The sequence below is a fragment of the Myxocyprinus asiaticus genome, chromosome 18, assembly GCF_019703515.2.
Source record: "Myxocyprinus asiaticus isolate MX2 ecotype Aquarium Trade chromosome 18, UBuf_Myxa_2, whole genome shotgun sequence".
Lineage (NCBI taxonomy): Eukaryota > Metazoa > Chordata > Actinopteri > Cypriniformes > Catostomidae > Myxocyprinus > Myxocyprinus asiaticus.
The window spans coordinates 27,803,482-27,818,853 of record NC_059361.1 but is presented as its reverse complement, the minus strand read 5'-3'; the positions used below and the strand labels follow the sequence as shown (position 1 = coordinate 27,818,853).

Genomic DNA, 15,372 nt, shown 5'->3' with positions numbered 1-15,372 from the left:
AAGACTGCCTATAATCATCCATCTCCATGACTCCATGCCTGAGCTTGTGTGTGTGTGCGTTCTGCTTTTTCTTGTCTTCCACCACTGTTACCCTTTCACAAATTGAAAGTGAGGACCTTCCAGAAACTTGTTCTGATAATCACACATAAATTAATTAGAAAATGTTTCTTGACATTCTTGCTGCATAGACAGGGGAAAAGACTCCGGGAAAAGCCATCAAATTAATTGTACGGTATGTGACTTTGATAATTATTTCAATAATTATTTCATGTCTACTTTAGCAATCCTCCTGGCTGGAAAAATGACATTTTTGATGATAGAGGCACAATGATTTAGATTTTGAAAAGGAAATACAAGAAATTATACAGGAGTGGGAGAATTTAAACAATAAAACATGACTATGTGTTGTAACATGTATACTCAAATATATTTAAATAGTGGAAAATGTGTTTGCAGTACTTAATACAAACTGAAAATGGACTGAAAGTCTATGAAGAAAATTGCCTAAAATAAAAAATAAATAAATAAAAACAAATATTTAATTCAAGTATTGATCTAATATCAATCCACTGCAATCAGGATGACGTGGCAAACTGGCCCTTTGCTGCACTTTTCCTAAAATAAAATGGCCATAAAATCTCCAAATTCCTCTGAAAAGCTCATCCAAAAATCCAGACAAAGACTCAGTACATACAGTTGAAGTCAGAAGTTTACATACACCTTAGCCAAATACATTTAAACTCAGTTTTTCACAATTCCTGACATTTAATTGTAGAAAACATTCCCTGTCTTAGGTCAGTTAGGATCACTACTTTATTTTAAGAATGTGAAATGTCAGAATAATAGTAGAGAGAATTATTTATTTCAGCTTTTATTTCTTTCATCACATTCCCAGTGGGTCAAAAGTTTACATACACTTTAGTATTTGGTAGCATTGCCTTTAAATTGTTTAACTTGGGTCAAACGTTTTGGGTAGCCTTCCACAAGCTTCTCAGAATAAGTTGCTGGAATTTTGGCCCATTCCTCCAGACTGAACTGGTGTTAACAGAGTCAGGTTTGTAGGCCTCCTTGCTCGCACATGGATTGAGGTCAGGGCTTTGTGATGGCCACTCCAATACCATGACTTTGTTGTCCTTAAGCCATTTTGCCACAACATTGGAGGTATGCTTGGGGTCATTGTCCATTTGGAAGACCCATTTGCGACTGAGCTTTAACTTCCTGGCTGATGTCTTGAGATGTTGCTTCAATATATCCACATAAATTTCCTTCCACATGATGCCATCTATTTTGTGAAGTGCACCAGTCCCTCATGCAGCAAAGCACCCCAACAACATGATGCTGCCACCCACATGCTTCACGGTTGGGATAGTGTTCTACGGCTTACACGCCTCACCCTTTTTCCTCCTCATTATGGCCAAACAGTTCATTTTTGTTTCATTAGACCAGAAGACATTTCTCCAAATAGTAAGATCTCTGTCCCCATGTGCACTTGCAAACTGTAGTCTGGCTTTTTATGGCAGCTTTGGAGCAGTGGCTTCTTCCTTGCTGAGCAGCCTTTCAGGTTATGTCGATATAGGAACCTGAAGGTTTTACTGTGGATATAGATACTTGTCTACCTGTTTCCTCCAGCATCTTCACAAGGTCCTTTGCTGTTGTTCTGGGATTGATTTGCACTTATTGCGCCAAACTACGTTCATCTCTAGCAGACAGAATGCATCTCCTTCCTGAGCAGTATGATGGCTGTGTGGTCCCATGGTGTTTATACTTGCGTACTATTGTTTGTACAGATGAACGTGGTACCTTCAGGCATTTGGAAATTGCTCCCAAGGTTGAACCAGACTTGTGGAGGTCCACAAATCTTTTTCTGAGGTCTCGGCTGATTTCTTTTGATTTCCCCATGATGTCAAGCAAAGAGGCACTGAGTTTGAAGGTAGGCCTTAAAATACATCCACAGGTACACCTCTAATTCAGTATACCTCCTATCAGAAGCTAATTGTCTAAAGCCTTGACATTATTTTCTGGAATTTTCCAAGCTGCTTAAAGGCACGCTTAACTAACACAGTGTATGTAAACTTCTGACCCACTGAAATTGTGATATAGTCAATTAAAAGTGAAACAATCTGCCTGTAAACAATTAGATGTCCTAAACAACTTGCCAAAACTATAGTTTGCTACTATTAAATCTGTTGAGTGGTTAATGACTTTTAATGACTTCAACATAAGTAAATGGAAACTTTTTACTTCAACTGTAAATGATCTCATACTAAAACATACAAACTTAAGACTGAAGTGTACATTTTCTATAATTTCTTACGTCACCAAAACGAATTGCTGCTATGCAGGGCTGGTCGAGATGCTCAAACAAAGAGACTAAAGTTTGAAAGCATCATACTAAAAGGTGTATACTTTTCAAAGAAAATCAGCATAAGAATGGCTTATTTATAGTTGTCTCTGCATATTAAACTAGGATAGGAAATATTACACACTTAAAGAAAATTTCACTATATGTAATCTACAAACGACAGTTGAAAACAGCATATAGCAATGAGTGCAGGACTGAGGAGAGACAGAGTGGAAGGCAGGCAAGAGCCTGGCAGAGGGAAGATAGAGGGCATGAGGCAGGAAAGACAAACCGAAATGCAGGGTAGAGAGAGAGTGAGACCGGAAACTGCAGAAAAGCGCATCTGATAGGGCTGGTAATCGGCGTACCAGTGTCCCGGCTGCAGCCGCCAGTTCGTGGGCCACATGGAGCAGCTGGAGAGATAGCGACGGGGGACGGCAGTGAGAAATTTTCCTCTAGATTAAAGCCCACACCTCTCAATCATCAGCATGGGAAGAGAGTGACAGACAGAGAGGGAAGAGTATGTTCTTAATTACAGATAAATGCCCCTTCCTACACAGTCAATCATTGTGTGGAAGGGGAATGCTCGCTCATTCACACATGCCAATCCTTCAAACTATAAATTGTTTCAACTGGAGATGTGAACAAAAGCATGGCAGAGTTCTTCATGTGACGTACAGTATATTAGGTTGCCGTTGAGCTCCGTTTAACCACAAGTGTGGGATGATTGTCCCGCAGCCCACTGTTTGAAATAAAGTTCCAGCATTCTGCAGGTGCGTGTTGGACGAATGCCAAGAGAGGGGGAAAAAAAATGCAAGAAATGCGACAACTCTTTCAGAATCAGCCAGAAAATACAAATAGACAAATTGAGACAGTTTTGTGTGGGAAAAAAATTATACTTCAAAGTATTTGAAGTACTTCACAATACTGTACTGATATTCTCACATCATATTTTTGGGAAAAAGAGATTGACCATCAAGTCTGTGAGAAGCCGAACATTTGATTATATGTTGGTATATTGGACCAACTTAGAACAAGTTTTAACTTGTTACATTTGTAAGGATCTCTATCCGATCAGTGTGGTAGACTGCAAGAGTTTCTGTGTGATAATAAATATGCTAGAACCAAGGTATGCAATTCCCTTACGTTGTTACTTTATTGACACTAACATGCCTATGCTCTATGCTATTTCTACAGCTCGAGAATGATGCTGAAAGTTCTCGTTGTGCAAAATTCAATGTAAATTAATGAGAAACAAACAAGTAAAAGGTCGCAATATTCACATATTAAACATAAAGCATCTCAAAATTATCATATTGAGACCCAACTGTCAATATAACAATGTACCACCAGGCCCCTACTTTTTTGTTGTTACCCATAACAATATGAATCTTAAAGGGATAATTCACCAAAAAATTTAAATTCTGTCATCATTTACTCACCCTGACACATGACTTTCTTCAGTGGAACACAAGAGGAGAAATTTTGAGGCACATTGATGCTGCTCTTTTTCCATTCAATGAAAGTGAATGGCGCTGAAACTGTCAGTCTTTAAAATTCAGCTAAACCTCTCCTTTTGTTTTCCACGGATAAAAAAAGTAATAAAGGTTAAGAACAACATGAGAGTTTGTAAAAAGATGGGAGAATTTTTCTTTTGGGGTGAACTATCCTTTTAACTGAATTGTGTTTCTGCGTTCTTTTTGAAATATTAAATAAGCATGCATGCCGAAATGGTAAGCGATTAAGATGGCAACCAATGAGAGAGGCAAGAAGGGAGAAAGGTTGATTCCCATGTCAGGTCAGGAATCTGGGGAACATGCTGTGCTGGGATAACAGGGTAGCGTGGGGAAGTAAGAGAGAGTGAGAATGCAAGTTAACGGTCTGACGCGGGTCCCACTCTGCTCAGCTTCAGATAACAGCTCTGCCTGAGTTCCTCATAGAGTAGCACAACCACAGCCTGATCTCAGGAAGAAATAATGAAAGATTGCAGAAGAAATCAAGATAATCAGAATAACTGAAAATCATCAACTTTGCAGGGTGTAGGGCTGTCGTTCTGACATGTATGTGCTGCCAAAACATTCCTGCCATACGAATGCAGAAAAAACAAAAAACATCTAGTGAGCGGCAGTCCTACGGACAGAAACACCTTGTTGATGAGAGAGGTCAACAGAGAATGGCCAAACTGGTTTGGGCTGACAGAAAGGCTACAGTAACTCAGATAACAACGCTGTACAATTGTAGTGAGCAGAATAGCACCTCAGATTGCACAACTCGTCAAACCTTGAGGCGGATGGGCCAAGTCGGGTTCCACTTCTGTCAGCCAAGAACAGAAAGCTGAGGCTGCAGTGGGCACAGGCTCACCAAAACTGGACAGTTAAAGACTGGTAAAACATAGCCTGATCTGATAAATCTCTATTTCTGCTGAGGTACACAGACGGTAGGTCCACTCGAACCAGTCCGGCCATTCTCCGTTGACCTCTCTCATCAACGAGGCATTTCCGTCCGCAGAACTGCCACACGACTGGCTGATTAGATAATCGCATGAATATGTAGGTGTACAGGTGTTCCTAATAAACTGGTCATTAAGTGTATAGTATACTGTTCTGAGTTATCAGAAAAGACAATAAAATCAGAATGTACAGTTCCTTTACCATGCAGAAGGGTATGATGACAAGGTAATAGTAGCCAAACGATTTCAGATCTGGGCTGTAAAAGAAAAGGTTGCAGGTTCCACTCCAAATCTAGAGATTATCATCTCAAAATTTACAATTATGCATTTGGCAGGCGCTTTTACCCAAAGTGGCTTAAAAGTGCATATTATCAGTTTGTGTGTTCCCTGGTAATCGAACCCTTGACCTTGGTGTAGCGCGCACCATGCTCTACCAGTTGAACTACTGATAAACTATATAGTATTTCATAACCAAAACAATATAGAACGCCATAACTGATGTGTCTAACAGCAAGTCGATATTATTAACACTTGGGTAACAGGTTGAGTTGAATTTGTTTGGACAGATACTACCATATGTGATTGTAAGTCAATAAATTATTAGGCATATAACAGTAAAAATGTTTCCAAAAGACATTTAAGAAATGAGAATGAGAAAGAAAAAGAGAACAAAAAGAAAGAAAGAAGCTTTGTACGGTTTGATATAGATCATCAAAAAGTCTAGGAAAGCAACCGTGGCACTGATGTCCTTGAAGCGAGAGTGACAGCAGATCAAAATAAACTTGTGAATGAATCTTTTGAATTCACTTTGAAATGCGGAGCAGAATTGAATATTATATCCATATACTGCACCGCTCTGATCTAAGGTTCCTCATTCAGTGACGAAACAATGGGTCCAGGGCTGAGATTGAATGACTCTCAGAGCATTTCACTCCAGCAGTCGGGTGTTGTAGACACGTCTGATAAAGCCAAAGGCAGCAGGCGCTTCTGTCTCCCTGAGAACAATATAAATATGTTCAACAAGGACTACCACACGCTACTCTGTATAATAATTAAATTAAAAAGAACCTCACTTTATTGAGCATTTTTTTTTTTTTTTTTTTTTTTTTTTTTTTATTTAAACCTGAAGTGTGCAATTTTTTCCATGTAAAAATACTTTCTGCTATTGCAGCTAAATATGCAGAGACAACTATAAAGTAAGCCATTTGAAGGTTATACACGATATAGTGTTTAGGATTGGTTCAAAAACTATTCTGCAGTCTGCCGATCATGATTTCAAGCTTGATTACACTTCCTAGCGCCATCTAGCGCTCTGCATGTCTGCAATAGCAAGATATAGAGTGAAAAAGGAGTAACACTTTGGTGTGCTCTCACCCAAAACCAATTGGATCACTTCAGATGACATGGATTAAACAACTGGAGTCGTATGGATTAATTCTATGCTGTCTTTATGTGCTTTTTGGAGCTTCAAAACTTTGGTCACCATTCACTTGCATTGTACTGACCTACACTGCTGAAATATTCTTCTAAAAATCTTCATTTGTGTTCAGCAGAAGAAAGAAAGTCATACATATCTGGGATGGCATTTTCATTGTGGGTTAATTATCCCTTTAAGACAGTGGCACCATCAAAACACTCGAACTCTGGATTCGACTTTGATATTTTGGCAAAAAAAAAAAAAAAAAAAGGCTATTTCACATTAAAAATATTTTCAGTGATTTGTATCTCCAGCATTTGTGTACTGTGTATAAGCAGGAACAAATCATGACATTGGACTGACATATATAAATACATTCCAACAGTATTTAAATTTAGTTTCAGTTGTACATTTGCAGCACCTCTCTCTCTTTCTGAGCTGTGTTGATACGTTTTTAATTTTCCAGTTCTCAGGACTCTTCAGGAGGTCTATGCAGATTTTCATGCTTCTCTGCTGACGCTGTAAAACCTGGCCAACACCTCAGCACCTATCAGCATCCCTGCAGCCCCCTCATCAATGCCAGCTCCTGCTCCCGCAAATAATTTATCAGCATTTAAATGCCACTGATAATATGCACACACTGCTCCCTCCGATCCGTTATAATTAAATATGATAAAATCCCACCACACCGGGTAAATAATAATAATCATCATTATCATTGCCATTATAATGTTTTATTGGAGTAATTTGAATAACTTTCATGGATAAGGAATGCTAGTGGAGAGAGAATGCTGGCAAGGCAGTAACATTATAATGCGGAAGCTAGTTTAGTCAAGGTCTTATTCCATCCTGTTAAACTCTTGAAGAGAATGAGAGGGAGAAAGAGGGGGAGAAGGGGAGAACGAAGGAGCAATGGTCCGCCAGCTAGAAGGGATTACTGTGACGGCCATTTGCATATCAAGAATTTTAAGCAGAGAGGAAAATATCAAACCCTCCAGCCAGCAAGGTCATTTTGAAGATAATATTTTTTTTCATAATTTATTTTGCATATCATGCAGTAGGACACATTAGAGATTAAAAAGCTACTTCACTATATCAACCCATTCCTGACACTTCAGCCTCACCACTGCCTATCAATTAATTCAACAGAACCCCACCCTGAAAAATATTTTATAAAGATATAGCAGCAATTAACAAACAAAAAGCAATAATTTTCCACAAATGTTACACATGCAAAGTAGTGGAAGGTGGCAGATTGCAATATACACTATTCTTTGATGATATGGGGAATTTCTTAACCCCTTAAACTCTATGGAAACTCAATATTAGGTCGCCGTTGAGCTCAGTTTACAAGTGTGGAATGATTGTCCCACAGCCCACTGTTCGAAATAAAGTTCCAGCATTCTGCAGGAGTGTGTTGGAAAAAAAACATAAGAAATGCAACGACTCTCACAGAATCAGCCAGAAAATACAAACGGACAAACTGAGACAGTTTTGTGTGGGGAAAAAATTATACTTCAAAATATTTGAAGTACTTCACAATACTGTACTGAAATTCTCACGTCATATTTTTTGGGAAAAAAAATTGACCATCAAGTCTGTGAGAAGCCAAACTCTAACACTATATAGCAAAAAAAAAATCATTGGAAAGCTTAGAATCTGAAACTTTCAGAGATAACCATCACTTCTGCATTTATATGACCTAAAATAACAAAATATTGCCTCAAAACATTTGCATTGAATATTAGCACCCCCCCCCCCAGAGGTAATGGAGAAGAAATATTTATATAAAAATAAATCATTCACATAGCACATACATGGACAAGTCATATATCAAATGAAAGCTCTCACTCTCAGGAATGTGATGTAATTTTGTTGACCTAATACCACAGTTTGAAAGATTTTCAAAAGAATCACAAAGTGAAATATGATTTCTTTAAGTCATCAAATACAAACATTTATTTTATGCTCCAATAACTGATGCTGTAAGCCCCAAACAGCTAAAAAGTTTACCTTTTAGAAGTTCTCTAAAAAAAAATTAGTTATTGTTTACTTGTCTGTAAACTTGCTTGGCTGAATAATCCAATGTCATGCCTTAGATGTCCAGAACAAAATATGCCATCCAGAAGGAAAAGCATGCAAAATAAATCATCAGAAAATATGTTTAGGACTATTGATGATTTCATTATATCATCGCAAATGGGAGGATCTTAGCTTTCTAATGACACCTTGATTGAGCTTTTAGTCCACTCATAGGCTGAGATATTTGATGAAACAATGGTTGTGGTGTGTGAACTGAAAATTAAACTGAATGTCTATGGACAAGCACATCTGTGTGGACTAAAATGCGTTAGAGCGCCACCTACATTTCAGATCTGTATATAGTGCTTTATTTCCTAGTGGAATAAAATGAGACTTTTCAAAGTGAGGTTGAGTAAACAGAACCAGTATACACAAAATTAGGACAAATATTCTAAAATAAAATAAATAAAAAAATGTATTCATAATAAAAAAATATATAATAGATTATAAACATATACAATATTTTTTATGAATAATTGGAGTCTTTTTTAATTATTTGGGCGGTTTGTCAAAAGTATGTGAATGGTGAGCTTTTAAAAATGAGTGTAACACAAATTTTTGGCAGCCCAAAAATGCACCAGAGTTTAAGCATTCCATTTTCAAAGCAACATTTCAAATATTTTTGAGCAACAGTTCTAAATAGATGTGTATGGAAAATAAAATGCTTATTACATTTATAATTGTACATTTTCAAATGTTCTGCTTTTAGCATTTAGAAAACAAAGTAAATTGTACCTACTAACATTGTACACTAAATTGCAATTTCTTAAAAATTTGAATTTTACAGCTTCATAACTGATAAGGAATATATAAGCAAGTATATTTGTTCATTTATGACCTGTGTTCTTATTTATGGCCTATATCTCTTTATCTGTGTGTTTGTGTATGCATGGACAATAAAGCTTTATACTGTATAAACTGTTAAAAAATGGCTGAGAACTTGTCAGCTAAGAACAAAAACAATAGAGCATTTGGGCAACATTAGACTAATATTTGAGATGGACATTAGCACACACAAACAGCAATATCTAGCCTTGAAATATTTCAAATGAAATATTTTCATGCAGAACAATTTAGGAAAATATATTCACAACGATTTTTTTAAGATTGAACTAATTTCTATGCTTTTTCAGGCCTGGAAAATTAAAATTTTATGATATTTCCAGGTTTGCCCATGACTGTGGGAACCCTGCATGCACAGCATGAGTAAAACTAGAAACTGTATAATGCAATTAAAGAGCAAGAAAGACTGAATCACTGCCACAAGACCTCTATCGGATCACCCAAAGCCCTCATGTAAGAAAACCCGAGGTAAAACAGGATGTGACATCATTGGATATAGCCCAAATCTCTCTGAATTGAACTCTGAACTCAGAACTCTACTAAGTGACAGTGAGAAATGAGTGGAATGAAAACACTGTCTGCTAAAATGCGTTTTCATATAACCAAACTAAAAAATGGCCAATAAACACAAACTGAATGTATGAACAAGCACGCATCCACTGCGACTCCACTTCTGACACTGAGAAGAAAAATAAGTAACAAGAAAGGAAAAGTGCACGTCTGTGATGGAGAGACTGGTGGTGGTGGGATGTTGGGGGGGGGAGGGGGTCATGATGATAAGGGAAAAATTCAGACCGGTCAAAGTTTCCCTTTTGCCAATCATGCTCCTGATAAAGGCAGCGCCTGCTCCAGTACTGATAGAAGGCCTATCTCTCTCCAGCGCGCCCCCCCCCCCCTCTCTCTCTCTCTCTCTCTCCCCCCTCCCTCATTTTCCTGGCAGTTGGTTTGTGAGGGGGGAAAAAAGCGCCTATCGCACTCACATCACCAGTGCTGTCATCAAGCGGCAACCGCACAGCAATTAATATCACTCCAATTACTGTTAAAAGGACAGGCTGGAACAGAACGATAATAAACACATCCTTGATGTGAAAAAATTAAAACACACACACACATACACAGGCAAACACACAGAGAGACACACACATATTTAGGCAATTTCTAAATATTTGAGATAAAGAAAATGCCTTGCATATTGAATCATGTCATACTCTACTAGATCCACACTATCGCTAAGCTGTATTGCTCAGGCGTGTGGTCCTGAGAGAAAAAGATTAGGACAAAGATAGCAAAACCTGTATTACGTTATCCAGACAGATATAAAAGATTGCCAATTTGTTGTTTACAGTACAGCAGTCAGTAAAAACTGTATCTTTCTGTCAACACAAGTCCTTATGATGTCTTCGATTTTATAGAACCGGTTTGGGGGCAGAAATACAAACACAAATAGCATTCTAGTGGTTGATGCATGCTTATTTTATCTATTTTTTTTCTGCACCAGGACTAGGGATGTTGTCAAGTGGGGAAAAACTAAGAACATTGACCAACTGTAAAAATTATGATTGTTTTCATACAGGTTTCCCGAACACTCCCTGCTATCTGCTGTCGGTTGACAAACAGAGTCCTGCCCAAAACACACCCCATTGGTTGAGACGAAGTTGCTGTGTTTGGTTACTTGGGATCTGTAGAGAGCAACGTTTTGATAGCACCATAGAGCCAAAGTGTTTATACTTTTCAGGGGAAATTAAAGGAATAGTTCACCCAAAAATGACAATTCTTACATTATTTACTTTATTCGTCAGATAGTCCCACCCCCAACTCATGGCATTGGTTGAATAACATTGTTGGGGCTTGTCTAAGTGGGTCAGTCAAAACAAACAGGAGTTTTATAGAGCGACAGAGACACAGTGTTTACAGTTTTCAAAAAAACATGCATGGCTTACTTATAGTGGTCTCTGCACATTAAGCTGGGATAGAAGTATTTTAACACTGAAAAAGTGACATACTTCAGCTTTAACCTACAAATGACTTAACTACAGTTGTCTGCATATTAAGCTGGAATAGGAGAAAAGTATTTTAATACAGGGGGGAAAAAACTAATTTCAACTTTAAGTGGTACTATCATGCATGTTCTGTGCCGCTGTTAGCTGCTTTGTACCACAAATCGAAAAAAATCAGTGATCAATGATAAGACAGCATGCATCCATTTGCACTACTGCAGATCAGTCCCATCTCTTTTTTTTCACAGAATGTAAATGAAAATACTTTCTGAGTCATTGTGTGGGCAATACATGCACTGTTAGTCTTTTTTTTTTTTTTTTTTTCAGTTAACCATCAATTTACATAACTTTGCTATTTGACTCTTAAGTTAAGGCACTGTGTTCAACAAGGCACCATATCAGATACACATTTGAAAGTTCATCTAAACTGGCTGAATTGTGCATGCCACAGGCGTGATGTCATAGGGCTGTGGTAGTCCATCTCGGAAAGTTCTTTTTTTTGTTGTTGCCTGATAACTCAGAAAAAGTGAGTAAGTGTCAGGAAGTGTAGCTTTACCCAGCAAAGAAGGTCCAGTTGATTCAACTTCTTCTTTATGAGTAGGACAGTACTTGCTCCAAAATGTATGGACAGCTGAGGCCTTATCAAGCATTCCATTCAAAACAGAAATGATTAAGTCATGGCCTGTATTGTTTTATGGCTGGCAGCTGACCGTATGGCTACAGCTGGCCCTTCCTGAGGAGCCAGTGACTCATGCATCGGTTAAACACTCATGCAGGAGGGACAGATAGAGACTGACCTGGGCCATTCCACTTGGGTTCCCCTTCTCCATCTTCCTCCTCCTCCTCATGTTCAGAACAGCGATTCAGTCCTTTCTCATCTTCCTCAGCCTCGTCCTGCCATGCCAGGGACTCGTGCGTTCTTGGTTCTGTTGAAGGCCAGAGGAACAATGTGACGACAGGGAATTAACATTTTATTAATAGTATGTGAGCCCACGTTTGTGTTATATTTTTTTTATCTTTGTGCTATACTATCTTTAATTACAAGGCTCTCTGGATACTTGATTCTGAAAAAATAAAAATTCTGAAAATAAAAAATTCTTTCATCATTTACCCACACTTACACCATCCCAGATGTGTATGACTTTCTTTCTTCTGCTGAACAAACGATTTTTAGAAGAATAAATCAGCTCTGTAGATCCATACAATGTAAGTGAAACTTTGAAGGTCCAAAAAGCACAAAGGCAGCATTAAAGTAATCCATACAACTTCAGTGGTTCAATCCATGTCTTCAGAAGCTCTGTGATAAGTGTGGGTGAGAAACAAATCAATATTTAAGTCTTTTTTTTTTTTACCATAAATTCTCCTCCCTGCCCAGTAGAAGAACATGAATCGCCAAAAACAAAAGAAGAAATATGTGGAAGTGAAACTGGTGATTTAAGGTCAAAAAGTACTTAAATATTCATTTGTTTCTCACCCACACCTTTTATATTGCTTCTGAAGATATGGATTGAACCACTGGAGTAATATGGATTACTTTTATGCTACCTTTATATGCTTTTTGAACCTAATTACCGCTAAACTAAACTCAGCAAAAAAAGAAACATCCATTTTCAGGACACTGTATTTTAAAGAGAATTTTGTAAAAATCGAAATAACTTTACAGATCTTTATTGTAAAGGGTTTTAATGTTTTCCATGCTTGTTCAATGAACCATAAACAATTAATGAACATGCACCTGTGGAACGGTCGTTAAGACACTAACAGCTTACAGATGGTAGGCAATTAAGGTCACAGTTATAAAAACCTGGAGTTAAGTGCCTTGCTTAAGAACACAATGGTGGTGGCTGTGGGGATTGAACCAACAACCTTTTGCTTACCAGTTCAGTGCTTTAGTCCACTACCCCACCACCACTCTATAATATCCATTACAGATGAATTATGTTTTTTTAAGGCAGTGATGTCTGAGGGATCAGAGATCACACACATTCAGAAGTGAATGTTGCCCTTTACGCACCAAGATTTGACCAGATTCCTTGAATCTTTTAACTATATTGTGCACTGTAGAGGGTGAAATGGCCAAACTCCTTCCAATTTGTCTTTGGGGAACATTGTTCTCAAGGTGCTGGATTATTTGCTAAAGCATCTGTTGGCAAATTGACAAGTCTCGAATGATCCTTGCTCTTGAAGGACTAGGCTGTTTTTGGAGGCTCCTTATACATTATACAGTACTATGACACAACTGGCTCACCTGTTTAACATCTGTTTCACATTGCCTTGTTATTTTAACTCGTCAAACTGTTATTCGTCTTAAATTGCCCCGTCTCAACTTTTTTGGTGTGTTGCAATCATCTGATTTGAAATTACTGTACATAAAAAAAACAATGAAATTCACAAGGTAAAACATCATATATTGTTTAGTTGTAGTGCTTTCAATTTAGCAAAGGCTGAATATAATTTACAAATCACTCATTTTTTGTTTTTATTAGCATTTTTTATACTGTCCCAACTTTTTCAGAATTGAGGTTGTATTTATTTATTTATAAAATAGCTGTTTAATAAGCAGAAAAATGTACAGTCAGCCAGTCATTATCACAAAATAATGTAATGTCATTGAGAGGTTTTATTACTCTGTCAGTGTTCAATTTGAGATAATGACAGGCTAACTTTACATTATTATATGACCTCACATATTTTATATAACGTTAAATGTTTCTATTATTTTCATGTCACATTGCCACATAACATCGCTATGTTTCATGTTTAGGTTCTTCAATTCAATCAGTCTATGTAATTCTCACCAAACAGGGGTGGTTTTTGTGTCTCCCCCCCACTCCCCTCCCCTCCCTTTGATTTACCAAGCGAGAATTGGAAACGAAAACCGCTGCCAACAGACGGTGAGCATCTTCCTTTTATTAAGGCCGATCTGTTTCATCAGTGTGAAAGACAGAGTACAGATATCCCAGGCATTGATGCCAGTGATTAGTAATTCCCTTTGATCAAAGTGATCACCTTGCTGATAGCCGTGTCTCGTTATCTCTGACACTGTAGCATGTACATGGGTGAAATGACATGACTTTTTTTTAAAGGAATAATTCACCTAAATATGAAACATTTTGTTGTTCCAAACTGATATGACTTTCTTTAATCCAGTGAACACAAAAGGAGATGTTAGGGATATTGTTGGCCTCAGTCACCATTCACTTTTATTGCATCTTTTTTCCACACAGTGAGTATAGAAGTGAGTTAGTATGTAAATAATGACAGAATTTTCATTTTTGGGTGAACTATCCCTTTAAGATGGAATGGCAGGAGTGGTTCCTCTTCATGCCCCTACTCCTACACTTTTCTATCTGCCTTCTCCCCTTCCCCATCACCCCACCTTGATTACAGCTCATCTGTGGTTCACAAAGGGCATGTTTACCCTTGCATTCCCGTGGCGATAAACAGTGATAGCTGCCGATCGATACCGGCAATAAATGTCCGTCCACATGACGCAGTCAGAGCTGCTGTTATTAATGTAACAGGTTGGAGATTAGATCTTCATCATCTAATAAATCACACAAGCAATTGCCCCAATCATCAGCTCCACTTCCACCTAGGCCAAACCGCCATTCTCGATCATTCTCGGTCTGTCCCAGTGCATGCCGTCCTGTTATGCGCCCCCCTTCCTGCCAAAGAAGCCCTATTATTTTCAGCTATAAATCACATTGAATGGCACATTGATTTTTATCCTGCAGCGCTCAGCGCGGGGAGAGGAGCTGGAGCCACAGTTATTGCATTTAATATTATCAATATAATCTCCCGTATCATCTGAGCAAAGACGGCAGGTATCAGAACTGGGGGGGGGGGGGGGCACCAGCCTGGCTCCTCGGCAGTCTCTACTCTACCAGCGCATGAAAACACACACACATACTCACACACACCTCTTCCCCAACCCAACAACCTCACTTCATCTGATAACAGAAACTTCCCTTGTCACACCTGGAGGGCAAAGTCACCCAACTTGCTCCATTCTTTCTGTCTGGCCTCATCTTTTATAAAGTAATTTTTCTTTCAATTTTTCTCTCTTTTTCACTTTATCAAAAACAGATTGTTGTGGGAGGGTCAAGATCTTTTCTTGTAAGGTACACAAGGCTAAAGTGTATCGTCTCTGATTGCGTGCGAGTCTTCGATGGACCACTAAGTCCAAAGTTGTGACTTAAATAGGTCAGCCGTAACTAGCTGGTATTATAGGCCAAGATAT

At 38.2% G+C, this 15,372-nt stretch overlaps 1 protein-coding gene across 2 annotated transcripts in view; it reads right to left on the bottom strand.

Annotated features, from left to right (window-relative positions):
- LOC127455935 (zinc finger protein ZFPM1-like) overlaps positions 1 to 15,372 on the bottom strand; it is a 107,122-nt gene that overhangs the window by 38,476 nt on the left and 53,274 nt on the right. The window contains exons 1-2 of one of the 2 annotated variants that reach the window (XM_051724122.1): positions 13,378 to 14,976; positions 11,927 to 12,055 (exon numbers count right to left, since the gene is read on the bottom strand). Coding sequence is in view for 1 of the 2 variants with exons in the window: in XM_051724121.1 (XP_051580081.1) it covers positions 11,927 to 12,055 (129 nt within the window). In the remaining variant the exon portion in view is untranslated. Of the gene's footprint in view, positions 1 to 11,926; positions 12,056 to 13,377; positions 14,977 to 15,372 lie in introns of those variants that run through there. The other variant, XM_051724121.1, reaches the window with a different exon arrangement.